The sequence below is a fragment of the Perca fluviatilis genome, chromosome 8 (genome assembly GCF_010015445.1).
Source record: "Perca fluviatilis chromosome 8, GENO_Pfluv_1.0, whole genome shotgun sequence".
NCBI classification, from domain to species: domain Eukaryota; kingdom Metazoa; phylum Chordata; class Actinopteri; order Perciformes; family Percidae; genus Perca; species Perca fluviatilis.
The window spans coordinates 17,765,271-17,792,643 of NC_053119.1; the positions used below are offsets into that span (position 1 = coordinate 17,765,271).

Consider the following 27,373-nt stretch of genomic DNA (forward strand, 5'->3'; position numbering starts at 1 on the left):
CACACACACACACACACACACACACATTTATATTATATTTTCTTCTCGGGGGTTTGTCACCTTTTTCAGCCCTTCTAAGTTTGTAGGTATGTAACGTGCACAAAAAGATATATAACACAATAAAGGAAAGGGAAAAAGCCAAAAAGCATAATATAAGCACTTTAAAGTCCCCAATAGAGCTAACCTTTCAAGTGCTGACTGAACTCCCATCATCAAGAGAAGAAGGACATATTGATATGCATGTGTCTCTGAAGTCTCTCTAAAACTGAGGAAGAAGAACTAAGGAAGAATCAATTTGCAAGTGAAAAATTTGTCTTATGCTTCTGAGAAACTATTGCACTTGACTGACCTCTTTCTGAATGTTAATGCAACATTTTCCCTCTGTGCTTTAAAGGTAATATTGGCAGCAAAATTGCTTTACCTTGATGCGCTTACCAGCCCAGGAAAAGCCTTGTGTTGATGATAATTGTCAAGCATGGGTCTGCTCATTTATGGAGCATAGTGTGTGCCTGTTAAGTGACACAATAATTATACATGAGTCTACATAGGGCTTTCAATGAGTTTGTGAAGTGATAGCAGTGGATGTGGAAGGAATACTGATGATCCAACAATGTTTCTGAAGCCTCCTTCCTTTGTTTGAGTCCCTGCTTGATTTGCTTACGACTGCCTCCTCCCCTATGCGACGAAGCGAGCTCATTGGAGGACTACAAAGTCACGTGTTGACGATCAGGTCCGCAGCGTGAAGGTTTCTAACTGTTGCTAAGGTCTTTTGAATGGTTAGTTGACCATTAGAGGAATTTATTTGCTGTCCATCTTCACCTGCTGAATGCTAGGAGATGGCATGGAATGTGTTGAAAGTGTGACATTTCAGGATTACTCATTTTCTCATCAGCGCCCAGAAAGTCTGCAATATCACTTGCTGTCTGGGGTGTTGATGGCTTCAGGCAGTATTTGTTATTGAGATTTGACCCACATCGTGTTGGATTTCTTTATATTGAACGTCTTTTAAATCCTCTGCCAAGAGAAATTTGGCAATGGCTCCTGCTGTCTGCAGATAGGCCTCCTTTTAAATAGAAATGGAAAAAAGTTCAGGTTCACCCTCAGTTCAGAGCTCATGTAGAGGGAAAGCTATTTCAGCGGCAGACTTAGCACGTCATTGAAGGCAGGAGTCAGAGGAGCTTCCTTTAAACCCGTTTTATCTGCATGTATTCACTTGACTCAGATACTGTATGTTTCATTCTGTAGTTTTAATCTCTGAATTGTTGTATCTCCGGGAATATTTACATTTCTTCCAATTATTTCCTTTATTTTCTCTACTTGCATGGCATCAAAAATTAGATGTCCATGTTCTCTATTCTCTAGTTTTTATAAATGAACCTTTATTTAACCAAGAAACCCTCACTTAGCTTATACATCTCTTTTTCAAGAGTGTCCTGCTAATATATGCATACTGTACAGGTCAATGTTACAAACAAACAACATAAGACCGGTAACACAAAATATGGCACAAATCAGAATAAAACATGAATAACATTTTGAATATATCAGTCTTTTTGTCTGTAGTGATGGTACTGGCGGCTGACAGCCAGATTATCACAACCTTCTCACGTTAACACCCCTGCAGCCTTTCCACAGCTACTGTTTGGAGCCAGTCCAGGTGAGCTCGCCCATCCACACAAAGAGACACACTCCAAAGTCTCTTTCTGGATAACAAAAAAATATGTTCTGTACATGTTACTGCACTGTACTGAAGCTGACAATGACTCTGCGTACCTTTCACCGCCTCCCTGCACCTCCACCTGTCATTTAATTGGTATGACAGACCCTTATGCCCCATTCGTGTTACTTCCTCTCCCTCAGTTAAACTAAAACAAGCTCAGTCGAACACCGTCAGCACTTGTCTCTGCTTTCTCTCGGCTCTACTAGCCTCCTCCTGATACTCTAGTTTAAATTTAGGTTCACCTCAGACCCCACACTATCATTATGTCTGCGTATAGAGGGGAGATGAGAGCCGCTGGCCCTGTCTGTGATTCTGGTGGAGCTCATCATCCCGGCTGCGTGGAGCAGCATGAGGCTCGGCTGCCTGGGACTGTTGGTATTGAGCGGAGAGGAGCGCCCCTGGCACAATCCATCAAAAAGGAGCTGTTTGCACTGTGGGAATAGACATGAATAATCCATGCTTTCTTTACCCTTTCCTGTGTAACTATGTGTATCCCATTACATTCTCTGTTGCCTTTTCTTCAAATATCCAACCACTGTATTTGTATTAAACATTTATTTAAACTAATGGTTTTATAATATCTAGACCTTATCTACAAAAATATAATTGGGAGATTTACGTATTTTGTACAACAACCTTAAAGATTATTACAGAAACAAAGCGGACATGTTGTGTAGATTTGTCTCATACTGTATGTTGGTTAATCCTTTTTGTTGTTATTTTGTTTTACTCAGATCAAGATGTCATTGAGATTACCTGTTAAAATATTATTTTAATGTCAATGGCGTCATTTACATAAAAAAATAGTTTGACTAAACCCCCATTTTTAAACTACAACTTGAATTTATTTTTTTCTTGACTCAAGATGGCAAATATTGTTCTATAGGATGGCTTATTAAATTAATATTATTCTTACTGTGCTACTATTACAAGGAACGTAAGTCAAGGTGAACAATCACCCAGAGTAAAGGATCTCAATCTTATGATTAATCTTTATGACCTTTTCATGTGGGCAGAAATCATTTTACAACTACTGTTTTTTAAATTTTTTAAATATTTTTTTAATTAACCAAACTGTTCAAATGTGGCATTTTGTAGTAGTAAAAAACATGTATTTATTTTATTTACATATAATAAGCAATTCCATGTACTACAAACTCGCTTGCTACTCCACACAGCTTTGGCCTACTCTCCTCTAAATTCTGCTTCAAACAGTAGTAGTGAATATCTTTGTGATGCTTGTAATATGTTTCCAAATTAAGGTCAGTTTAACTGTGGGCAATAATACCAGTGCCTCATTGTTCTTCATGTGTGGTTATTGGGACTAAACTGCAGGGTCACTTACAGCAGGGAGATGAAGGGCTAGTGGACTGGTTTCAGGTTAAATCAGCTTGAAGCTGGTTGAATACGGTGTGTAAACAACAGATTTTATGGATGAGTCGGGCTTTGGGGGCTTTCTAGTTTTGCAGTTTTTTTATGATGGTCATAAACATTGATTTGTGCAGAGTTGGTTAATGGAGGACCCTCTTGAGAGCTCTGAGCCGTAATCACTGTTTGTGAAGTCCTATGGTTCTTTTCATTTTTTTTTTTTTTATTCCCAACGACAGATGCAAGCCTTACTAACCATCAACACTATTTCTTGCCAGATGAAATATGCAGTGAATACTGCTGCTGAGGAGATTTTATACTACAGTACTGTTTAAAATTGTAATGGACTACTGCCCCACTGTGGCAGTAACATTGCTGTGTCCAAGTGCCACATTGTTCCTGTTTCCTTGCTTTTACTGCATATACAACCTTCACTGGGTTTGAGGTGAGCACACTTTTTTCCCCATCCAAGATGAGCTAGTTTATATATTTATTTATCCCATCTTTTTTTTTTTTTTTTTTTTTTTCTGGATTTGAGCAATTATATGTGGACAAATCATTTTGCTTTAATTAGATTTTGGAATATCTGATAAGATGCCTAATCTCAATTTTCTTTTTTTCACACTCCGCTGGTGAGATGAAAAAGATGCTAACTTAATCAAGCAAAGTGAGAATTTGATATGAACTGAATCTTTCCATTGATCTTCTGACTTCCAGGTGGGATTGGATAGCATAATTTTAAATGCCTGCATGTGATACTGCATAACTTAAACTGACCAGTAGAGATGTGCCATGTTTGCAGATTGGACAGTGTCAGGGATTTGTGGGATGCCTGCTCTCCACCTCCCTTTTCTCTCCTTAATTCAATAAATCAGTCTTGCATTTAGGAGCTCCTGCAGGCTATGAAAAAGCCAGATGAAGAACCCTCTGTAGTAGATCTTCTGCTGCCCACCGTGGCTAATATTGTCCCTTACTATCGCTCAAACAGGTCAGCCAGAAAAAATACCCCCCCAATCTTTTATTCTGCCTCTATGAGCACTATAATCGATATGCTCTGGCTGTATTGTGCAGCTGGTGGGTGAGGCCAGGTGCTACAAGCATGGGCACATCCTGTAACACACTAATGCACCTCAGGGCTCTGACATCAATTAAGAGAGACAATGGACAACTGTACATAGCAGGCTATAAGGCTTTAATGTGTGAAGCAAATGTGGGCGTGTTTGTTGTGAAAGGAAACGCCTTTACCGATTGGACCTCTGTTAAAGTGACACCAAGGTCCACATTGCGTTCTGGATGATTTTCCATCATCTTTTTAAAGGCACAGTTTGACATTTTGGGAAAAAACAGTATTCGTATTTTTACCGAGAGTTAGATGGGAGGATTAATACCACCACTTGTGTGTATACGCTAAATATGAAGCTGCAGCCAGAAGCCTGTTAGCATGTTTTTTTTAATGATATCCTTAATAATATTCTCTACTAGATGTTTATTATTATTTCACATTAATAAATCTATTTTATCTCACTTTTGTGAACTCTTATAATAATATAAATGAATGAAGTGTGCGTGTAGAGCTCTGTATAGAACCTCTGGCTTTACAATATCATTTTCAGACTGGGTTATACATGTGAGTCTGGCCTGTCTGGACACAGTTGGAGCTTTTCCACCTCTGTCTCTCCTGCTCCTACCGGTCTTCTAATAATAGTAAAGCTGTTGCCAAGGTGCAAATGGCGCAACTCAATGTTTTATTTATTTTGTTCGCTCAAATGGATTTTTCTCCTCCTGAGTGTCAGAACCTTAATCTGCGACAGGGATGGGGGTCGACGCCCACATCATGTTTTCATTTATGTCTTTTTGTGAGTAGGGGTTGCCACTACAAATTCTTATTATTCTGGAAATCGGGGAGCAATTCTCTATTTCCACAGAAGCCAATGTTTCCATCACTCAACCTAGTGTATGTAAATGACATATTTATTCAAACACATAGCGGTAGTGACAGCTGAACACTTTTTGTTATATTTTGTTGTATTAAATATTTCTGGATAGTAGAATTCTTAATAATGAATTATTGTTAACAATAATAATGTTGTAATTGAACTGTTTTTATGTGTCATTTGGTTTTAAAGGATGTCATGATGCTTTCCACCCCACAAGCAGCAGAATTGACTGTGACCACGATATGTTTCCCCCCTCCTGCTTCCACCCTCCACACCTCACTGCACAGGGCTGAGTTCAGGTATGCTTGTCGTGCTCTTTTTGGCCCATTTTAATGGGGTTTCGGGACGATGGGATGATGTATCAAAAAGTCTTCAGATCAAATCAAAAGCTCTGTGTTTCTCTTGATGGCTGTAACTGAGCGGGGATGGGCAGGGCATGGCTGATATCCCAGAGCCGTGGCGGGGAGCTGGAGTCTGGAGAACCAGTAGGTCTTCCTCTCCTCTCTCAGAGAGCTCTGTTTGTCACTCGCTATCACCGTCTGTCACGCCACAGAGCGCCGTGGCCACACACTCTCCTCACATGCATCTTTCCATCCTGGCCATGATGGCAAAACCCTCCCTCACATACTCAGTACCTCGAAGGGGAAACATGTCATCCTTCTCTTCTCACACGGTGCTAAAAAGGCCCCACTCCTCCCGAGGGAGCTCCACTCTTCCTCTGCCGATCGATCAGCTAAACCCTCGCCTTCATTCATCTACCTATCTATCCGTCTTCCTGTTTTTACGCCCTGCCATTTGTCTCCCATCTCTACCACTTGTCTGTATGCTTACTGAGGATCTCTCAATAGCTTCTGTTAGTAATCAATATGTTGTGTACCTCTCTGTGTAGAATATAAATAATGAATATTAGTGGTTTTAATATAGATCTAAAAAGCAGGACATCCTGCACCCAGTATGTACTCATTACTTTACAGTTAGCGGAAACCATCCCACTGATGCAAATCTCTCACTTTGTAATGTATGCCGCCTGTTTGGATTTTGCTTTCCCTAGCAGTTTTCTTCCAAATGTTCCTTAGATTGCTTTTTTCCCTCCACATTCAACCCCCACACGAGGATTATTGATTGTTCCAGGGCACTAATTATCCTGCTTGGCCTTGGATGTCTCTGTGAACCGCAGTCAGCCTTTGATCGACATGTCTGGATGTCTTGCATTACCTTTAAAAAAAGAAAGAAACTGTATGTTGGGCTTTGACTCCTGATCTTAGTAAAACATGTGTGACACCTTCTTAAATGACCAATCTGTCTTTCTGCAGTCTCTTCCTGTGCCATACAGTGAGCTCCTAACTTGGCTAATCAGCACCTATGTGTATAGGGCAGTATTTACATATGCATCCATGCATATGTGATCATTCTGCATGTATGTACGTGTGTGTGTGTGTGAGTGTGAATGTGTGCACGCGCCTGTGGGCAAATGTACAGGTCGGTACATCCTGCTCTGCCACCATCTGTGCTCAGGCAGGCAACAGGCCACTTCATACACACTCGCCCTCTCCTTACAGCCACAGAGCTCTGTTTATGTTTGTTTATATTTTGCTTCTTTAAAATATGAAAATGTCTATAGTTGTAAATAACAAGTATGTGCCAGTCTGATGCTGACATGCATTTAATTACATTGTGCTATCAAAGTATTTGAAATGTATACTACAAATGATAAGAGCTACTGTGTGTGCAACCTTTTTTTGTCAGGTAGGAGCTTCTTAGTGCTCCAGTGGATGACATATCATAGATAAAATATATATTTTTGTAACAGAAACAAAAACTAAATGGTAGCCATTATGATTAAAGCTTCTTCTTTCGTTATTTACATGGAAAGTATGAAAAGTAATATGAAAAGTATTAATAGTATCATTAAATCACACCACGTGTTGATGCACCAGTAGGAAAATGCTCAAGTATCCATCAACACACGGGGGAATCACTGACCTTAGATTGAATTATACGTGTATTTGCACAACATTACAATTCCAAATACATCCTCACACTGAATGCATTTCCATGATTAGAATTTCAGTTCTGTCTGTAATTGTCGGGCATTATGATGGTAGATTGGGAATCAATAAGGAGCCAGTGTCACTGGTGACCTTTTATGTGCGCACAGCGGAGCATCAGCCAATGACATTTTGAGCTCAAAGGTCCCCATGGATAAGCACTCATCAGGCGGTGTGTAAATGACACTCTTGGCAATCTCTGTGTGTTTCTAAACCGCGCTCAGCCTGGCAGAACATATAGATGCACCAAAACAGTCTGCAGTGTATGTTTAGCATGAGCCGTGCCTATGCATAGTAGCATGGGCCCAGAAAATATTGCAAACGGGTTAGAGTAAGGTTACAGAAAGATGCATACATAAATAATTCAGTTCTGTAAAGTATGCAGACTTGCTTTAATAGCCCTAATGAGCTAAAACATCTGTCTGCCTGGGGCATTGTGTGACCTCTGTAGCCCCTCTCCAGCCCGGTCCATTGGAGTCCCCTGTCTGGCACTGCTTCCTGTCCTCACCTGCAGGCACCCTCCTCCTTTGCGTTCTCTCCCAAAGACTAAGGCTTAGTCGTGCTCAGTATATGAGGATGCACACCCCAGCGTCAATACCATCTGCCAGCTCCCCTCGGGGCACCAGCCAGGTGCTGGGCATGCTCTAACACCAGCTATGCCACAACAGCACCGCCTGCTGCGATCAGCCTCGCTGTGCCAACTGTTGATCATCATGTCCTCTTGTTCCCGGTTATTAACCCAGGGACATGCAGTGCCTAATATAGCTTTACAGCAGACAAAAGATGGATTCAGAGTATGTTTAAATTTTTGATGAATGCAGATAACTTCCTGAAGCCACATTGAGCCTTTGTTTCCATGTTGCTGTGCTCCTCTGTGTTTGCTGCAGGTCTCCCGGGTTGTTTCCCTCGAGATGCTGCTTGTGCTGAACCACAGCTTTCACTTTCTGGAGCTGCTGCTCTGATGTTGGAGTACTACTCCGTAACCACTGGTAACATGGGGACTAAAGTCAAACATGTCCAGGGAGAAAATTTAGAAACTAAACTGTTGCTAAATCAGGAATGTTTACAGAGTTTTTAATGTGCCCCAAATCCTTGTGTTTCTACAGTGGTTATGTTTGTGATGTATGTGGATAACTGATTCATGGCTCGTCCACCAGGAGCTATACAGGAAGCTGATGTAAGAAACGGGGCAGAAGGGGATGGAGGTGGAGAAGCTCCCCCTAAGGGTGAGTTTGGGACTAAATTAGTTCTGCTTCACTTTGTAATACTGCTTTATTTCATTATCTATGCAGTACAGAATGTGTTGTTAAAACAAGATTGAAATGTATTGTCATGGCAATAGCTCTTTCTTTTTTCTTCTTCTTCTTCCTGTTTCCCTTTATTGTTGTAGATGTACTGTATATACAGTAGAAGTGTGGATTGTTGATTTTCTTTACAGACAATTCAACAATCAGATGTCAGTCCAGTCACAACCTGTCAAAACACTGTGATATATTACTTACTATACTTTTAACCTTGTTAATGATATTTTGTTCTGTCAGGAATATACAAATAAGTGAATATTAGAGTCACTAAACACTGCAAATCCTGAGGTAATCGCTTTGTGGCAAACAGCCTTTGTTAGCAATTTCCCCTGCATTTTACAAAGGTGAATCAATGAGCTACAGAGGATTTAATCATCATTGATGCTTTTTGATCTTACAGTCTACATTTTAGGAGCTTTTTTTATCCGTGATTTCAGTAGATGCTTGTGTTAAAACCACAAGGCTTTAAGCTTAGTCACTAACCTAAAAAAAAAGAAAGCTAAAAAATTCAACTATAACAAAGCACATATATCTACTTTGTCATAAGTCAATTTTCATTTTCTTTTTTTCACATGGAGCCCTCCAGATATCTGTGGGGCCACAGGCCTCGCTTCTCAACTCAGTTACTCAAAAATATGTGCACCACTTGCCTGGAGAGGGTACTAAACATACTTTATTGCTCTTTAATAATTGCTTTTCAACATTATTGTCTTAATGCGCCACATTTATGGCATCTGAGAAAATAACATTTACTAGCTCTCAGGAGCTGAGTGACAATCGGAGTCTTGCCACCAATGCGGCCGGTCTGTCTCTCTCCTGCTGTTTGGCTCCTTTTATGAGGCCTGATTCATTGGCAGGCTGTAGCCATATTATATTAATAGATCTCTTTGCAGCCGAGATGGGTCTCTTGTGTGTTATGCTCCTAAGTATTATGCTCCCGGACAATGATTCTCAAAAAGGCATTCCCTAGAATGTCACTTCAATTTTATATTGCAAATAACTGCAGATATTCACAGAATGTGTCACTATTTGGCTGAGTTCCTAAATATGCTGCTAGACTACAGGAAATCAAGAGTTCTTGGTGTTACAACCAAAACTTGGCCTTGTGTTCAAGGTCACAATGTATTGCTGCATAGAGGGGGACTTCATGCATAATGTATACAATATAGCATTCATTGCTAATTAGCACTAACAGGAAAGGATGCCCCCTGATTTCCCCTGATTTTAGTCTCATTTGCATAAATATAATGGGGCACAAGAGAGTGTAAAGCCCAACGTCTGTCCTCCCCTAGGGGAGGAGGAGAGGTGTTACTGGGATCTGGGTGCACAAGTGATAATTGTTAGAGATCTGTTATTCTGACGCCCAGACCATAAACTAGACTGTGTGAAGTGAACAAAGACTTTGGCTAGCAAACAAATGCACCATGAACCTGATACTGATGCAATGGAAAGATGAAGCTATTTAGCATACTCAGCTAGATTTAAAAAAAGAATATGTGTAGATTGGTTAGTTTATGTCCAGGGCACCAGTAAAATTTGCTTCTTTTTTTTGACAGCTGGACATTTTCCACTGTAGTTAATGGGCAGACTTTGAATAAATTATTGTTTTAGACAAATGTAATGATTATTTAAGATTGATGGAGATGCTGATGAGAGCAGATTGAGATCAAACACAAGTGATTCTTGCTGTATAAATGTAAAAGGCTTTGATGGAAGACTCTTAACAGTTTTGTTACCTAAAACTGGGAATCATAAAAAAGAGGGTTGAATAATGGTGGTGATTTGGGGGTGGGGGTTGCGGTTTGAGGGATGGGTGATACATTATTCACAGGGGTGGGGGCCTTAAGTGCCAAATTAATTTGTTTTTTCTTCCAGTTGGACGGCAGAATAAATGGGCGCTGTCAGTCGTGCACTAAAGTGCCGTGCATTCATTTAGACAAGTGTTATTGCTGCACTGGAGCAATACAGGTTTTAGCGAAGCAGGCCAGCCTGGTGGGTGGAAGCTGTGTAATTATCTCTGGTTCCTATGATGGCAATGATTGCTAAAACAGCCAAGTGGTCCCAGAGCACAGCAGGTGTGACTGTCACGCTGCAGGTTGGTGGGCCTGTAGGTGAATGTGAGTGCACATGAGCAGTTGGGGTGGCTGTGACTGAACATATCAGATTTGTTTTTTGTTCATCTGTGATAACCGTAGCAAACTAGTTACTTGTGCAAATAGCCTATTTGATTTATTGCATGGTGGCTTGGCTAAAATAGCCATGAAATCTGGCTTGTATTACCTTCGCCTATACCATCAATGAAAGCATGAACATGTTTTTCTTGCTTGCCATGTTTCACATCTCTGTATAATGATCTTGAAAATATTTGGAACAGATTGGTGTTGACAGATATGGCATGGCACTGATTAAAGCGGACCAAGCAGATGTTTCCGTTTTCTCTTTTTTTGCCACTGCTTATGAGCAACTGTGACAACGTGCAAATGCAGGAACACCGACATCTGCTGCGATTCACTGGACCGTATTTATCTGTCTGACATTCAAAAGATATAAATGCTCTGCTTATTCTCTGTGATACAGAGGAAACTTTGAAACATGCAAGACTTTCAGTGGTGTGAGTCAGATATGTGTAGTCAGTGGATATGACAGATGTTTGCCAACAGATATGGTTTCTATTGATGCTCACACACAGCTTGGACTGAGATATTTCCTATGCTGGTTTATTTTCTCTTTCTGAAATCCTGTGTCAATTTCTGTTTGTGCTGCAGTGGCTCAAATACGATGGACAGACAGAATATAACTTTTTGCAGAAAAGTAATTTTAACTAGCAAGCATAACTGGAATGCACAGACAGTAAACAAATACACATGAAATGTATACACAAAATGCACAAAATCTGGGTTTTGTCCTCAGAAGGAGATCTGTTCCTCCTCATACTGTTGTGTGGCGAGGACACTGTTTGGGATGATCAACACTTACTCCACTGACTAATGAGGTGGATTCAGAAGGGGCAAAGGGTTGGGTTGAACGTCTTTGTTAGACAGGCCTGCAGCCCCTTTCTTTCCAGCCTGCTCCCGGGGGAGGCCTCACAGACTGCCTAATTGAATCAAGTACACATGGTGCCTCCCCCTTCACAGCTCGGCCCCTCCCCGTATGAGAGGAGCGAGGAGGAGAGCTTCGGCTTTGATGCTTTTGTTCTCCTCAGCCTCACGGACAGCGCCAGGGGATCGCTGCAACTAGTTGCCCGCTGCTGGATGGAGAGGCTCATCATCACTGCTGCACTCTGACAGTGACTATCTCTGCAGCTGTCACTACACTCCTTTGCTGAGGCAGAAGATTGGTGTGTTAAGACTCTGCAACACCATACATCACTAGCCCAGCTTTGGATCGAAGGAGCTGGCCCAACCAGAAAGATTTAAAGGTTCAATATCCCATTTAATCTGTATTTGACTGAAGACAGAGAAACAGCCCCACAATATAATTCATGTGTCAGTGGGCTGGTGGCCCAGACAAGCAGAACAAACTAATGCTAACAAGACAAGGACTGTGTGACTACGCATAGCTTAGTGCCTTGTATTTTCCTCAGTGACCGCCTCTCTTCTTTCTCAAACATGCCCACATGCAGACTATATGTCCTTGGTGCTCATTGCAGTTCAGCACCCTCATTTCTGAGAGACAGATTGGAGTTGTGCTTCAAGGAAAAGTCTGCTTATTAGATGGCCTCCAGATGCCAGGTTAATGAAGGAGCCATTTGTGAGCCAACATTCATATTGCAAGATACAGAGCAGCGAGTCTGTCTCTGAGACGTATGCGGCCTCATCCTGCTGGCTGAGCTGATTTCTATAAATGTTGTATAGGATGTTTATTTACATAAACATGTCTCTTGTGCTCCAGTTTGTAATCTTGTATCTAACTTAATTTAAAGGGCATCTAATACAGTGTACGGTAATGGGATTTTATGTTGGTTTGAATTTTTGTGTCATATTACTGTCACTCTAGGTACACGTATTTTACCAGCTAAACACAGGGGAAACAGTACAACCGTTCTACTGTAATACACGGTGAATTTTTCTGGCAGACATGGGCTCTTAGCTTCCTGAATTTGGACAAGCCTTTAACAAAACTAAGGACTTTCTTTATTTAAAATGAGACCATTTGTAAAACTGAATTGGCTATGAGTAAGGCTCATAAGTATTTTTACTAGACTTCCTTTCCAGCCAATAACTCAATCATAAAGTCGTGCCCGGAAAGCACTATTGCAATAAACTTGGGTCAGATATGTCTAAGAGGCTAAAATGTAATTGTGAGGAACAGCTGGATTAGTCCAGGCGATGTGTATCCGCTCCTAATGATATTAGATAGGAGTCTGGAGAATACCTTCCAGCACACAGCTCTCAATTTGATGATCCACAGGAACAAGATAGTTTCAGTCACACAGGCTCTCTCTGCTAGACCGGCATGTTAAGTCAGGGGTCTTTTCATTCCAAGTGCTTTAGATATAAAATAACCACTGCATCTAATAAGGAATTGTTATTTCTCGGTTTTCTATAATATCCATATTTGCAATGTTGATAGTTCTTACACCAGGGCTAATGCATTTACTGTGTGATGTTATTAAACATCCAAAATCTCTAAGACTCAATTTGCTCCATGCATTCTACCAATGACTGACCCATCTTTAGTGCTTGAGGCAAACCAGGAGGAGGGGTCCTTCAGTCATAGTGTTCCTCTCAGGCAAGAGCACCACGCCCAGCCCAGCTCTCTGTCCTGCTAGAGTGTCAATACTATGTGTTCTCTAAACTCTATCTGAAGAAAATGAAAGTTACAGCACCTCTGCTTATTAAATACAACATAACACTATGATCAGGTTAAGTTATTTTAAAAGAAGTAGATGAATAGATGGTATTCTCTTTACTCATGTTAGATTTATAATTATAGAGTTGTGTGTTCTAAACTACATATTGATTGTAAATCTACATGTGCTCTCAAAAGACTTGTGACTGAGACTGATCAATATTCACTCTGAGTACAAATTTCAAATTCATCAGGCCTCCTTATATAGTATTGATTTTGTGCAATGGCTGCCCTGAAAAGAATCGGATTACTTTTTTTTTTCACCCCATCGGTCAGAACAAACAGGAGCTTGATAGCAGCAGTCAGGTAGATCTGCTGTGCATTAATACTTCCACTTTGCCTTTTTGGAATGTATGATGGAAAGGTGCATAAAGGAAGAAATGTAAGAGAGGTCCAGGATAAGGAAATTTTTTTATAAAGGTTCTCCTTTGTGTGTTTTTTGTCCATCTTGTGACGTATCTGCTTTAATCTATCCCCCCAATCTACTGCTGCATAATATGAAATCCACTTTGTACATGATATCATTCAGAATTGTATCAGATTTGTCATGCATTTGATTGTCAAACTGCTCTCCAGGCATCATCACCACTGCAATTATTTCAAGAATAACCGTACGTATGTGTTGTGTATTTTTTATTGGCAGGGCTCTGGTACTCCCTACAGGCAGGACCTCAGGTTCAGATGCAGCATAATGTATGCAGTCCTACTCCAGCAGAGCTGCAGTGTACAGTAATTCCTGAGCCTCCTGCCACCGGGCACTGTTGTGGTTTGAGAGTATTGCAGACAGAGGTACGGGAAGTGTGGAACTGGTCCTGAATAGTAATAGCTTTACAGACACTTTCCACACATTGCAGATGTGCAGTTTAGAAACCGCAGGGTGAGCAGAGTCTCTCTGCACTTCTCACACACATAACGGAGGCCGCTGACGGGAGATGAAATGGGGCCACAGTGACATCTGGTGGCTCTGTATTGCGACTGTGAGGTGTGTTGTTGATTGTGATCATCTAGGTTTATTCTGACTACTTTGGCCATTACAAATACATTGTGCAGTGAGAAATTCCGGTCTAGAAAACATTGTCAATAAGTAACATAATTTGGGTTGAAGCTGGCTATTTCAGCTGCTTTAACTGAAACTCCTGAAAGCTTTTCTTACATACATCTAGTTTTCTTCTGATTATGACTCCAACCTTTTCTGTCTGGCTTTTGTTTCCCTCATAAACGCCTTTCTGCCATGCTGTGCTTTCCAATCTCTGTGTTGTGCCAAAAATTGAAGACATTCTGTAAATAATGTAATCAACAAGGCCAACAGGCATTTGGCACTGTCCAGTAAGTCTTGGACTATAACTGTACTGTACTCTAACCTCAATGATACAAGCTGTCCTTGACAGACAAAAACAGGAAGAAAGGCTATTGAGCAAACTGGGCACGGTGGGGTGGGGGGGCATAAATGTGGGCGGTTCAGTCTGAGTCTAAATACAGGAACTGAGAGCTTGAGAGACCTTGAACACTGAGGGTCATCATAAGCCAAGGTTCTGATGGCTGTTATACGGAAGAGCCCCTAAGTATATGTTCATAATTATGACGTTTCTAATGTATAATACATGTATAATACAAAAAAGAGCTATTTATGTAAATTTCCACTTTGACTTATCTCACAGGCATTTCCTGGGAACCAAGCCCTGCATAAAGCACTCCATGATTCTACATTTAACAGACAGCGGAGTCACTAAGACAGCTTTTACCAGGTTTATTTACTGCTAATTCCTCAGTTGTTTACCTCGTTCTCCTGCTGTTCTCTGATAAGGACGGAGTGGGGGTGCATGGAGCTCCTTGGCTCTGTGTGCATGTTGAGCTGGGCTGCAGTGTTTTAAGTGCCATGCAGGGGCCTGTATCTGTACTCCGCAGCTGGAGCAGACCGTTCAGAGCAAATCTAAAGCTATTCTGCTAAACCTAAAGCCGCTATTCCCACCTCAGCTAAATGTGTAACAACGCAATCGCCTCTGATCTGAATACAGATGTGCTGCTGATGCTGCTGTTGCTTCACAATGAAGCTGTTTCAGCAGTGTCAGCTATTGTCTAGCTTGTCTTGTATCAGCTCAGCTCCAGCTAATAGCCCATCATCTGTCTATCTATACAGGGCTGGCCATCATGAAACCCTGCTGAATAGCCCCGCCTGGTCATTAAAGATCAGAGCATTGCGCTGCACAAAAAAAGGGTTGAAGGGTTAACTTCTCTATTGCGCGTTCTTATCTGATTTTAGAAATGTAAATGATGTACCTAGAATGCACAATGTCCCATCAGCCCCCCGTGCCTTTGCTCGCCTCGGTCGATGTGAAGCTAATGTAAGTCTTTAACCCTCTGATGGACCCCTGGCAAATGCCATTAATTCCTCTCTACACATGACAAATTATTTTTTCCAAGGTTGCATAGAAGCTATATGACTGATGAATACATACCAAACGGCACTCTAAATAGCCATCTTCTCCACAGTAATGTACACACTGGAATGGGAACAATTTATGTGCTCATCATTTGGGTCCATTGACCCTTTTTCAATGGCAGTTGCTCTCCTGACCTGTTCGCCATACTGGGGATAATCAAGATGCAGGCCATAAGCTTTCAGACACAGTGTTCTCAAGATCTCCATCTCCTGAAAGGATCCGGGGTGGAAGCTGGTCTTTCTCTCTGAGCTTTGTAATCACATGAGTTGACTTGTCTGGCCTCACACCTGTGTTTTGGGGAAAGGGTGTGTGGCTGGGTGTTGACATCATTGCATCACTTGTCTGCCCTCTGATGTAAATTCAATCCCACTGACAGTCCTGCCACAACAGGAATGATGTATTACAGAACAGGCACGCCTTCCACTCTCTCATCAATCTTCATGCCCTTTTCACAGCCTCAGACATGATGTGGCATGCTTGTAATTTTAAGCCAAGATGTTTCATTTATTTTGATTTGTTTGTTTTTACTGGACAATCGTCGTTATAGCTACAGCATGACTTTTGAATAGATTCCCTACTTTGCCATTGAATAATTTTTTTTCCAAAACCTACTGACATTTTTTTTTTTTATAGTTTGTGTTTATTACTTCTATGCAAAGTTTCATACAAATCTCCATATCTTTTACTCTTGGGGGTCACTTTTGGGTACAAGCGACATTAGCGTTTTGATGTTTCTCTGAACTATTCAACAGCAAGTTGGCTTCGGTAAATGTCAACCGGTGTGTTAGTCATTAAGCTTTGGTTGTATAGCATTTTGAAAAGGTCATGTCAAGCCGGCGGGGAAAAGCAGTCACTGATACTCGCTGTGCTGTGCATGACTGCGACATAGACACCAGCCTGCTGTTGGCAAGGCTTTAGGGCTGGTTGAGATTGCTTCATTGTCCCCAGAGGCTTAGTCATACTGTTTATACATGTTTGATTAGGATCAGGGAATTCACAAGAAACCCACAGGATTTATAGTATAGTAAGCATTAGAAATTCAATTGCCTCCCATAGACTTTTTGTTTTCCTTTTTTAATGTATTTCAAAATCTGTTTTGAATTTTAGGCTGGCTCGGTGTCCTTGCATACAAAATGAATTACTCTGATCTCCTCTTGGAGTGGTGGAATGTGACTAAGTGCATTTACTCAATTACTGTACTTAGTTTAAAGTACTTTTACTTCACTTGAGTATTTCCATTATAATCTACTTTATACGTCTACTGCATACATTTCAGCAGCAGCACGGTGGCTCAGTGGTTAGCACTTCTGCCTCACAGCAAGAAGGTTCTGGGTTTAAATCCAAGTTGTTCCGGGCCTTCATGTGTGGAGTTTCCATGTTCTCCCTGTGTTTGTGTGGGTTTCCTCCGGGTGCTCCGGTTTCCTCCCACCATAAAGACATGCATGCTAGGTACTACAGTTGAAACACTGGTGCATTTACAGAAATGTTGATTAATGTGCATTGTCCTAATCAAAATAATAAAAAAAATAATAATAATACTTCAGAGTGAAATATTGTACTTTTTAACTTTACTATTTATCTGACAGCTGCGGTTGATTGGAAAAGTTAAAGTAAGGGACCCTTGCTCTTTCTTTCACCGTGAAGCTCATAGGAATGATTCATGACTCATTACCTTTATATTAAGTCTTTTGAAATCCTTATAAGGCTGCTACCAGCCATGAGCAAACGCCAGTTGAATTCACATATTATATCAGGTGCTACCTTAGCTGCTATTTGCTTGTGGTTAGAATTAGGGGGATTTCTTGCAAACTCAGTGTATAAGTAGATATTACCAGTTTTGTGTGATCTAGTCAAGAAGATCAAACAATTCAGGAATACTCCATACTACTATCAACAATTTGAGGATTGAATGTATGTGTGGTTTGTTAAAATCTGGAGGTTATATGTTAGCTTTATTTCCACTACCATACTGTTGTTACTGAGTTGTGTTTGCACTCATTCACCCACACCTTTCATTATGCTCAGGGCCGACCCTGCTTTTACACACACGTCTTGTTTGTTTATGGAGCACTGTGGTCTCACGACAGCATAACCGTAATTGACAAACGTTGATTTACTGATATTCCTTGGCTTTGCTTTCACTGTGGACCTCCTAAGGAGTGGGCTTGGCTGTCAGCCTCACACGTCCTTGAGTCAAAGCTACATGTTGCCCTTGACACACACCTCTCTCTCCATCCCTCCTCTCACTCTGTGTCGCTCTTTTTCTATTGCAATATTTTAAAAACCTTTATACCTCCATAACGGCTCACTGCACGTGTGATTTTATTTTGCTGACAGGGCACAGGCAGGGCACAGATATGATTACACACGGAACAAAATGTCATTTTAATTTAATTATTTGGTAAAACATTTTAGTCACAGCTGGTTGAAACAATTAGTTGAAATTAAATTTTGCATAAGTTAATGTTATTGAATTTAGAGCCTAAATGCGGATCAATTATTACCAATTTGACTTAATTAGAATTTGAATGGGAATTTCCGCAGATATAATTCAATGCTTCAATAAATGACAACTTTTATTGTTTGGTGTGTAGCTTTAACAGAATTATGCAATTATTTCATCTTTGCATATCTTAATAATACTCTATAATATAACTATATAATAGTATTATTAATAGTTATAGTTATTATCTTATGTAACACGTGCAATGTCTCTACTGGATATCAATATCAATGAGCAGGCTTTTAGATATTTTCCCAGCACATCCTGTGTGTAAAACCATTTGTCTTCATCTGTATTCACATCTTCAACCACTAGGTCAACACAGAGTGTATAATTATGAGTGATCAAAAATAGAATACTTGTGAGAAATGTCACTGTTGCTTCTCTCTTCTAATCGCATTATTTGTTGATTAAGATCTCCACTGCAGCAGCACACACATAAAAGAGCAAGCGCCACACTGCTGTGCTGAATTCCTGTGGTGACGAGAGACCAGCTGTAGAAACCACTACATCCTCTTTTCTCAGTTCTTTCTCTCCTTTCTGCTTCAGTTCTCCAACAGACCTTTTACCTCAGTGAAGCACTTAGTGACTTTGTCTGTAAAAGGTGCTATATCAAATAAACTTGTTATTATTATTTTAGCACACTTCAAGTTTTTCCGCTTGGCTTGTCATGTGTGGATGGCATCATGGGACGGTTAAGGAGGATGGTGCTTTTGTAGGGTGGAAGGACAGGGAGGATGCTGAGTTCAAATGTAGGAAAAAAAGGAAAAAGTCTGGGTCAGATGAAGGAATGAAAGGAAGAAATAAAAGGCGGTGGACAGGAAAGGTGGAATATGTGGACGTAGACAAAGCTCCTGGGAGCCGCCTTGCTCTGGCAGGCTAATTGAAGCCCTGTGTGGCAGCAGACTCTGAGTCTCACTCCAATGAAGAGCCCATTTGCTACATTTTGCAGGCTGTGTGCTGAATTCTGATGATGTTACAGAAAGCCCAGACAAACAGATCGACTCTGTTTCACTGAGACTCCCCTCCCCCTTCCATCTCCTGCATGGGGACACGCAGCGCACACATCCCATCCCATTCCCCTCCCCAGCTCTCCCCTGATTACATGTAACAGGGTCAGCGGCATTCTGAACACGAGAAGCAACTGCAAAGCACAACGTGAATTATTTTATAAATTTGTCGGCAACTCATACATGATAATGTGGTATTAGACTCGGCAGGAAGCGTTTTCACTTGTACAGGTTTTCCCTTGTTGAATTAGAAAAGATTATGTCTTCTGGCAGAGCACATAGCTGCAAGCATCCAGTGAATAATTTATCATGAATTAAAGCAGTCAGTTATGAAAATATTTATCTAAAAACTGAACAGAGTCGGCTTTTATATGTGAAGCTGTAACTGAGATATGCATGCACATGGTTGTTAGTATTTATTTAAACTGAATTGAATTACCTGCCAATATTGGGTTTGGCTAAAAAAACATAGTTATTTTGTATATTTTTCTCAGAGTTATTGTCCACTGCACCCAGCTGTTTTGCTAAGCTAATTTGTGTCCAACACATTTCATTGCCTGCTAAAAGCATGCAAAAGATCAGGGCAGATTGCTTAATGCACTGCATTACTGGTTTAAGTTCACTGTTTACTGTATGTATTCAGCAGAACAAATTGTTTACATTGCTTCCACAATATGCAGATCAAGTATAGATGGAGATTGTGAAGTGAGCCCGGTCTTTTATATAATTGATGACTCCTCCTTCCTGCCCCCTCTTTTATCATTTAGTCTCAATCAGATCTTGTGCCATCAATGATTGTCTCTCCCAGCTTAATGAGCTACCCAAGCAGGAAATGTATTGATCCAGGCTATTGAAGGTTCCACATGCATTTGCATAAATGAATGTGCACATAGACACTTCTTTCACTTTTTCTAAAAAGTTCAGTATTTGGAAATGTGTGTTTTTATTGACATATTTAGTTTTTGTCTATCCAAAAATCCACCCTATTTTTTATGTTTTTAGTCATGTTACAGTTTATATGAAATTTTATATTTCATTTGCATAGTATTAGTGATTTGACAAGAGACTGGCTGAGTTGAGTGAAGCTGGGAATAAATGCTCCGAGGGAGCCACAGGTGCTGCACAGCACGTCACTTAGAAATCATTAGTCTGTCCCATCAATCTGCTTATCCAGGCTAAGACAAAATTCATGTGGGGGCTGGTATTTACTGAGCAGGAACCTCCCTTTGATTCCATTGATTGTTACACACTGCCTCCAGGTACAAAGATAAGGTTTGATTTAGTTTTCATAACGCTCCATACAAAAGCGCAGTGGTGGCAGAAGTACTCCCAATGTTTTACTTAAGTTAGTAACAGTACAACAATTCAGGAATACTCTGTTACAAATGAATGCTTTGGCATTAAAATATACTTAAAGTACCAAAAGTAAAAGTATTCATTTTGCAGATTGGCCCATTTCAGAATAATTAATAATAGTATACCTCAAAATGGTACCGTAGTACAGTGATTGAGGAAATGTAGTGAGTAACTGTCCACCACTGAAAAATAGAGATTTAGACATGCCAGATGTAAATAGTGTACCATTGTTTTGCTTTGAGCTGTTTCTACATAACAGGACTCTCTTTCATTGGCCTGGGAGTCGCTAAGGCTTGTGTTGTGGTTACAGGTTGATTGTTCTGATTTAATGACAGAGCTCCAACTTTCACATCCACCATTAGTTACATTTTCGCTCCCAAAAAAGGACTCTGATATTTTGTGGTGGATGAAGGCCTCGAAAAAGACAAAATCACTTAGCAACCCTGCAGCTGTAAAGGTAGGCTCTGACAGTGTGGAGGTATGTGTCGGAGGGAGAGCCTGTAGGAAGATAATAGATAATGACTCTATTTCATGTCAATCCTTTGAATTTGTGCTACCTGGCAACCACGATCATTGCCAGTGTACATTGTATATGCAAGGCTCATACTTGAAGGACTGTAGGGTTATTGACTAAGAGCTCTCATGTTATAGAGTGGGTGCATAGTGATGTAACAGCCCTATGTTCAAGAGATGAAGAGGTAGAACAGGCCACACACAAGCACAGTGAATACTGAGAGGTCCCAATGTTTTTTTTGGATAAAAGCTTTCATTTTCTGTAAAAACACAACTGGTAGATTTAATGTTGTCATTGCTGATGTACAGTAGTACTCCCACATTGTTATGGAAGACTGTTTAGCACTTTGCTTGGACAACCAACAGCCAATATTTGCAAAGCTAATTCTCCTAACTTGTGTATTTAACTATTGTGTGTTATTCAAAGGGCTTTACTGGGCCTTGTGGTTTGGAGTCTCACAGAGCCCACTACTGTGTGTGTGTAAAAATAATAACAATAGATGAAAAATGTATTAAGTTGAAACCCAATATGTAGGAAAATGAAATACGTATAAGAGAACCCTTTCCTTACCACAAACTGGACTTGATGAGGGTGGTGTTATTTATGCTTGGGGTCAATTAGACCCCATAGAGGTTGAACCCCCTGTCAGACTACTTATGAACACACTCTTACAAAACTCCAATAACATAAATCCTGATAGACTAATTTAGAAGGGATATTGCTGCCTAAAAATTACTGTCAACAACAATCACAGAAAGAGAGCATATTAAAAAATCTACTGTATTTAACCAGGTTTTACAGATGGGGCTCTGAGAACAGAACAGAAGTCTTGCATCATTTTCAGTTCAAAATTAAGTTTATAAACAATTTTCATTAAATTCGGAAAAGTCTTGAAGTATCAATCTGATAAAACAATGTTAAGTATGTTTTTGAGTGGTTAAAAACTGAACATTAAAGAGATGTTTGTCATGAGCAATTTCTGAGACTATTTCTAACCCAGTTTGGAGATGCATTGTATCAAAGAAAACAATATTTCCTCTACAGCTTCTGAAGGATGGATACGACCTCCCATCCCATGATGCCCTGGCACAGATCCTACCAAATGGGCGCTACCTTTTCAAGGGAGCGAAGACTGAGCTCCACAGAGCAGTCCAACAAGAACAGAAGAGGCCAGCTGAGAGGCCAGAGGCTCCACAGGTCAACAGACCCAACATAAACCACACCTATCAAGTACATCATCCACATAAACGGTAAGGCTGCTAAGGTTTTATTTTGATGATCATTGTGTGAATAATATTTTAGTAAGAATTAAAGATTGTCATGGATTAATTTAACTAATACGTTTTTTATTTTTATTTTGGAATGTGTTCGTGCCTTAGAACACCTCTGCATGACTTTGAGGATGATCCCCACATGGCAGAGATCACCGACCTCCAAACTAAGGTGATTAGACATAATCAATACCTAAACTCTTGAATCAATCAGTGAAGCAGTCGTCACTGTCATGTTTAGTTAGTGAAGAAGAGCTTGATGCTCGATTAAACGTATGTTTCTAGGAGCATTATCTAGTTTGCAGACTCTATTTTTCCGTCTTTTACATGTTCTTCTGTCCAGCACCTAGTATTTATTGTCTGGATGTGCGTGCTTTTGTAAACCTTTTTGCATAGTTGGTGAACAGTGACATGAGAAGGCCAATGAAATGGGAGAGAATGGTGAAGCAGTTGGAAGACAAAATGGCAGATAGTAGAATAGATTGCACTCAAGATAGATCGAGAAGGATGAGGCTGAAACTTGTGCTAGAGGCCCACAGTGTTATTTATGCATATCTTGACATTTTTCTCCCTTGGCTGTGAGGTTTTCTTCATAATTTCATTTACTTATTTAAATGTGCTCCTTAGATTTAAGGGTTATCTGAAGCTTCATCTACTAATTCATGTAGATTTTGATAGATTATATGAAAGAAAAGAGATCTGGGTATTAATTGGACGATTTCATTGTGACAGTGCATACATTTACTGTATAATACTACTGGAAATACACAATGCTAATGATAATGGTGTGGAAAACCCTAATTAAATATCACATCACAACTCAATCCAGCTGGCTTCTGTCTGTTTTACAATTTGTCCTTAAAGTGACAGTATGTATGACAGCAAGGCCACTTTAATGTCAAATCATAGCGAGGGGAAGGAACCTCCAGTATTCACAGGCAGAGACAGACTCTCCTTTTATTTTTGACACATGATGACTTACCAGACTCATCATGGGGAGCCGTCCTTCCCATCATGCCTGTGGGCCCCCCAGCAGAGACACCATCTCATCTACAGTCATGATTGTCACCTCGTCCCTGCCCTTTCAATTAGATGCTCAATTTCACCCTTGTGTCCCACGGGAGTCACAACCACACCATCCGAGATTGGAATCCCCTAATCGTCACCCCCTCCTCATACATGCAGCTGGACCCTGCTCTCAGTCTCCATTCAGTTCTGTCTTTTCAGTGTGATAGAGGAGTATGTGACAGAACAGAGAACAATGAGCATGTAGAAGCTGCTAGACAACACGCACAGGCCTTACACAAAGAAATGTCTCGATAACAGAGCTCTGCAGCAAATGTTAAGCTAAAGTAATTTGCATCTTTTCAAAGAGAAAGAAGAACAAGAATGTGAACAGAAAGGAGAAACTGTACAAAAATAATTTTTAAAGAGATTTGTTTAAAATTCAGCGTGTGTTTTTTAGTCTGTCTTTCTGAAATACTCTCATAAATTTGGCATGAGTTTTGCCTCTACAGTTCAGCAAATGGGCTTTCACAGGAGAATGCTCCATGAATGCACGACTAGGATTTATCCAAAAATATGATCCTGCTTAAAGCTCCCATGACTAAAGAGCGTCACAGGCTAGGGTGTTATTGTCCCTTTGGATTTGAGGAGCCAGAGTCATGAATTCATTGTATCCAAACCTTAAACAATCACACTTTATGGCATAATGTTCTCTTTTGGCTTCCAGTTATGTCCCATTTCTCATGTCATGTCCTTATCCGGAACCAAGAGAAATCAATTATTCTTTGAGACACTGAGACTTTATGATAAACTGTGCATGCAGTATGTACTTGCTGCTGGGATGTTTTTAAATTCTCTTAGTGTACAGAAATATATTGTTGACTACATCCTGGAGGACTCTATAAAGAAATGGGGTTGAAGAGACATCTAGTGGTCGTAAAGTACATAGAACCACTCTGCATCAAATTTGTCCCACCAATATTTGGTGCTATTTTTGTTCCTGGAAAAAAATACACTAGTTTCTGGCTATTTGATTACAAATTAGTATTTGATTGGGAGGATAGTTTTTAGTCACCTTTGCACTTCACACCATCTGGTAAAGTCTATGAGCTATACACAGGATTAGCATTAAAAGGGATACTAAATTATTTTTTTATAACAAACTTTAACAAATATCCCACTTCAAGCAACTGGCGTGCAAGTGACCGTCCACATCTCTTCTTTAGGAGGTGGAAAACTACCGTTCAGCCATGAGTAAGATGGCAGAAGACATCATAGTGCTGAGGACACAGGTGGTGACGTTGGACTCAGAAAACAGCCAGCTCCGCACTGATCTGTCTCTGCAGCAGGACCTTGGCCGAGACCTGCTGGATGATACCGACATTGACGTCATGACCAAGGCTGAGATTGCTGACCGTATAAGTAAGCCACAGCAGAACACTATGGTTCAATTACTCAACCAAATATTATCTATCTATTAGCATCCTGTGTTAAAATGACCCTGAACCAAAACCATGCAACAGCAATAATTTACATTCTTCTTATATTTTCAATCTTACAATTACAATATTGTTATTAATATTTCACCATTGCACTGAACTGCCTTGCACTATATATATATATTTAAATCTTAAATCTCAGACTAGACTGGTATTGCACTATTCCTTTCCTCTCTTCAATTGTTATTGTATATTTTTTGTAAATTTCTAAATTCTATTGTATTGTTATTCTGTATACTTAACAGTATTTTAACTTTTTTTTATATTCTCACTGTCCTTTCTTTTTTTATTCTTATATGTTATGTTATTAGTGTTGTACTCTGAGAGCAAAGATTAACCGGAGTCAAATTCCTTGTTTGTTTGCGCAAACCTGGCCAATAAAGCTGATTCTGATTCATGCTCAGCAAAAGTTCACATTTCAAAAAGTTTATTTTCCAGCCAGCAGTTGCTGAACCTTCAGTCCATGTTGTTATGGATTTAAGGGCATTTCATTGGCAGACAAAGTTGTGATGGTGGAAGGTGGCTCACTGTGTGTTTGCTAATCCTTGTTAGTGTCTATTCCCAAGCAGACTGTGCCGTTTTGTGATAAGGCAGCTCATTTAGGCCACGGACCCTGATAAGCTCTGCGGGTAGTACATCCCTTATCTCCTGAAGGACAGTTTGTGACCCTCAGTAAAAGGATGTTCCTGAAGGTCTCTTTGCTGGCATCAAAGCAAAGCGTCCAGATTTAAGTCCCATCCAACAGAAAATCCATTCCATTTCAAAAGCTTTATTGATGGGATCATTAGTTTTCATTTCAAATGTCTAAGCCTCAGGACTAAATATGAAAAGTCATTGAAACTTTAGTTTCGTACTTTACAGATCAAATGCTAAGTCTCATTATGGATCAATTTAGCTTTCCTTTTCTGATTTCAACATATGAATGTAGCCACAAAAAAATGCACATTCCTATGCCTATAAAGGTCTAAACAAATAACAGTCACGTGTGTATCATTACCAAGATTTATGCTCCTGTGTATAATTTGTCTGTTTGTTTTTTTAAGCCTCTCTGAAATTAAAGCTGGCCAGTGAGATCAGTAAGGCTGCCTCTCAAAGGGACAGGATCCAACAGCTGCAGAATGACCTGATCAAGGTCAGAAGATACATCATTCATAATAATTCACATCAGTGTATATGTAGAGTTTATATAGTTTTCCAATTTTGTGTGTTGTGCAGAAGAATGACAGTGAGAAGGAGCTACTAAATCTTCAGAGAGTTCACCAGCAGCAACAGGAGGGTCTTCGGCGCCACCAGAGTTGCTTGGCAAAGATAGCAACGTTGGAGGCCACAGTGAAACAGCAGGAAAAGGTGCAACTACAATGTCCACTGTACACTTACTGGTATACATATATGTATCACAACAAGGTAATGCTTATTTCTATAAATAACAGCTTGAAATGTATGTTAGGATAATATCCTGTGTACTTGTGCCTTCCCATTTTTCCAGGTCATTGAGAAGATGGAGAAAGCATTAGATGGCAAACTCATAGAGAAGATTAAGCGGAGTGGTGACAAAAGGCTGGGGGTGAAAAAGCAAAGAGGTACTGTAGGTGAAGTGAGGGAACAATATGTTTTCACACAAAAAAAAACATTTGCAGAAGCCAGAACATCTCTTCATGCTGTGTAGGTGAGACTGACCACAGAAAGGAAGAGACGGAGTCGGCCCTGGCAGCAGAAAACACTCGTCTCAGAGGAGACTTGGACTGGATTCGCCAGCAGCCTGCCTCACTCATTATACAGCAGTCAGCACAGGTACACCTACACATTCAGGCCGGTATTCACACAGTGTGATGTAACGATTCTGCGAAATTCATCATATTACAGAGGACTGACCACAGCTTAGATCATACATTTTATTGTACTAATATCTTGTAGTTACTAAAATCTCAAATTGTTGTATGTCATGCTCCCCTCAGACAAAAGAAACTGTGCCACTCAAGGAGAGACTGAGTTTACTAAATAAACTGGAGAGGGCCGAGGCAAGAGTCCAAACACTGGAGGCTCAGGTGAAAATATAAAAGAAAAGTGATACTCGATGTGCTACATAGACTTAATGAGTCACTGGTCACGTTTTCCTTCATGGTGAAGTGGATGTTTTGCTTTTGTTTTTATGTATTACAGCTGGAGGAGAACTCTAAATTATGGGGGAGACAGAAACAAGAAATGTTGATCAAACTGAGTGAGCACAGGCATGGCTTTGTCCGGACGTCCACCACAATCCTTCATAATGTTCCTTCGGTCAGTGCAGATGGCTTTCATTTTACATAACACATGCTGTGCGAAATTCTTTTATTTGACATGGAGTAATTTCTGCTTCTTACAGAGGTCTGTATCAGAGAAGCAGCCAGAGGAAGCAGAAGCCCGTAAAATGACCTGCAAATGAACTACTTAACTGTTGGACAAGACTAAACACAGTTTTCTTTGATTTAATGTACCAAATAAGATAGTTTCACAAATGAATATATTTAGATATGTAATGAATGTAATAAAATGATATATTACAAGAC

The 27,373-nt window shown here is 40.3% G+C and overlaps 1 protein-coding gene across 13 annotated transcripts in view; it reads left to right on the forward strand.

Moving 5' to 3' along the window:
• The window catches only part of ccdc33 (coiled-coil domain containing 33), a 52,146-nt gene extending 24,774 nt beyond the window's left edge, over positions 1 to 27,372 (forward strand). For 8 of the 13 annotated variants that reach the window (XM_039808154.1, XM_039808155.1, XM_039808160.1 and 5 more), the window contains 14 exons: positions 5,215 to 5,324; positions 7,961 to 8,062; positions 8,231 to 8,299; positions 13,872 to 14,017; positions 22,097 to 22,302; positions 22,432 to 22,495; positions 24,555 to 24,750; positions 25,871 to 25,959; positions 26,043 to 26,174; positions 26,314 to 26,407; positions 26,494 to 26,618; positions 26,783 to 26,872; positions 26,988 to 27,104; positions 27,190 to 27,372. In XM_039808154.1, the coding sequence (XP_039664088.1) occupies positions 8,035 to 8,062; positions 8,231 to 8,299; positions 13,872 to 14,017; positions 22,097 to 22,302; positions 22,432 to 22,495; positions 24,555 to 24,750; positions 25,871 to 25,959; positions 26,043 to 26,174; positions 26,314 to 26,407; positions 26,494 to 26,618; positions 26,783 to 26,872; positions 26,988 to 27,104; positions 27,190 to 27,249 (1,416 nt within the window). In that variant the 5' untranslated portion in view covers positions 5,215 to 5,324; positions 7,961 to 8,034 and the 3' untranslated portion in view covers positions 27,250 to 27,372. Of the gene's footprint in view, positions 1 to 5,214; positions 5,325 to 7,960; positions 8,063 to 8,230; positions 8,300 to 13,871; positions 14,018 to 20,884; positions 20,996 to 22,096; positions 22,303 to 22,431; positions 22,496 to 24,554; positions 24,751 to 25,870; positions 25,960 to 26,042; positions 26,175 to 26,313; positions 26,408 to 26,493; positions 26,619 to 26,782; positions 26,873 to 26,987; positions 27,105 to 27,189 lie in introns of those variants that run through there. The other 5 variants (XM_039808163.1, XM_039808158.1, XM_039808165.1 and 2 more) reach the window with 5 other exon arrangements.
• The last annotated feature ends 1 nt before the right edge of the window (position 27,373 follows it).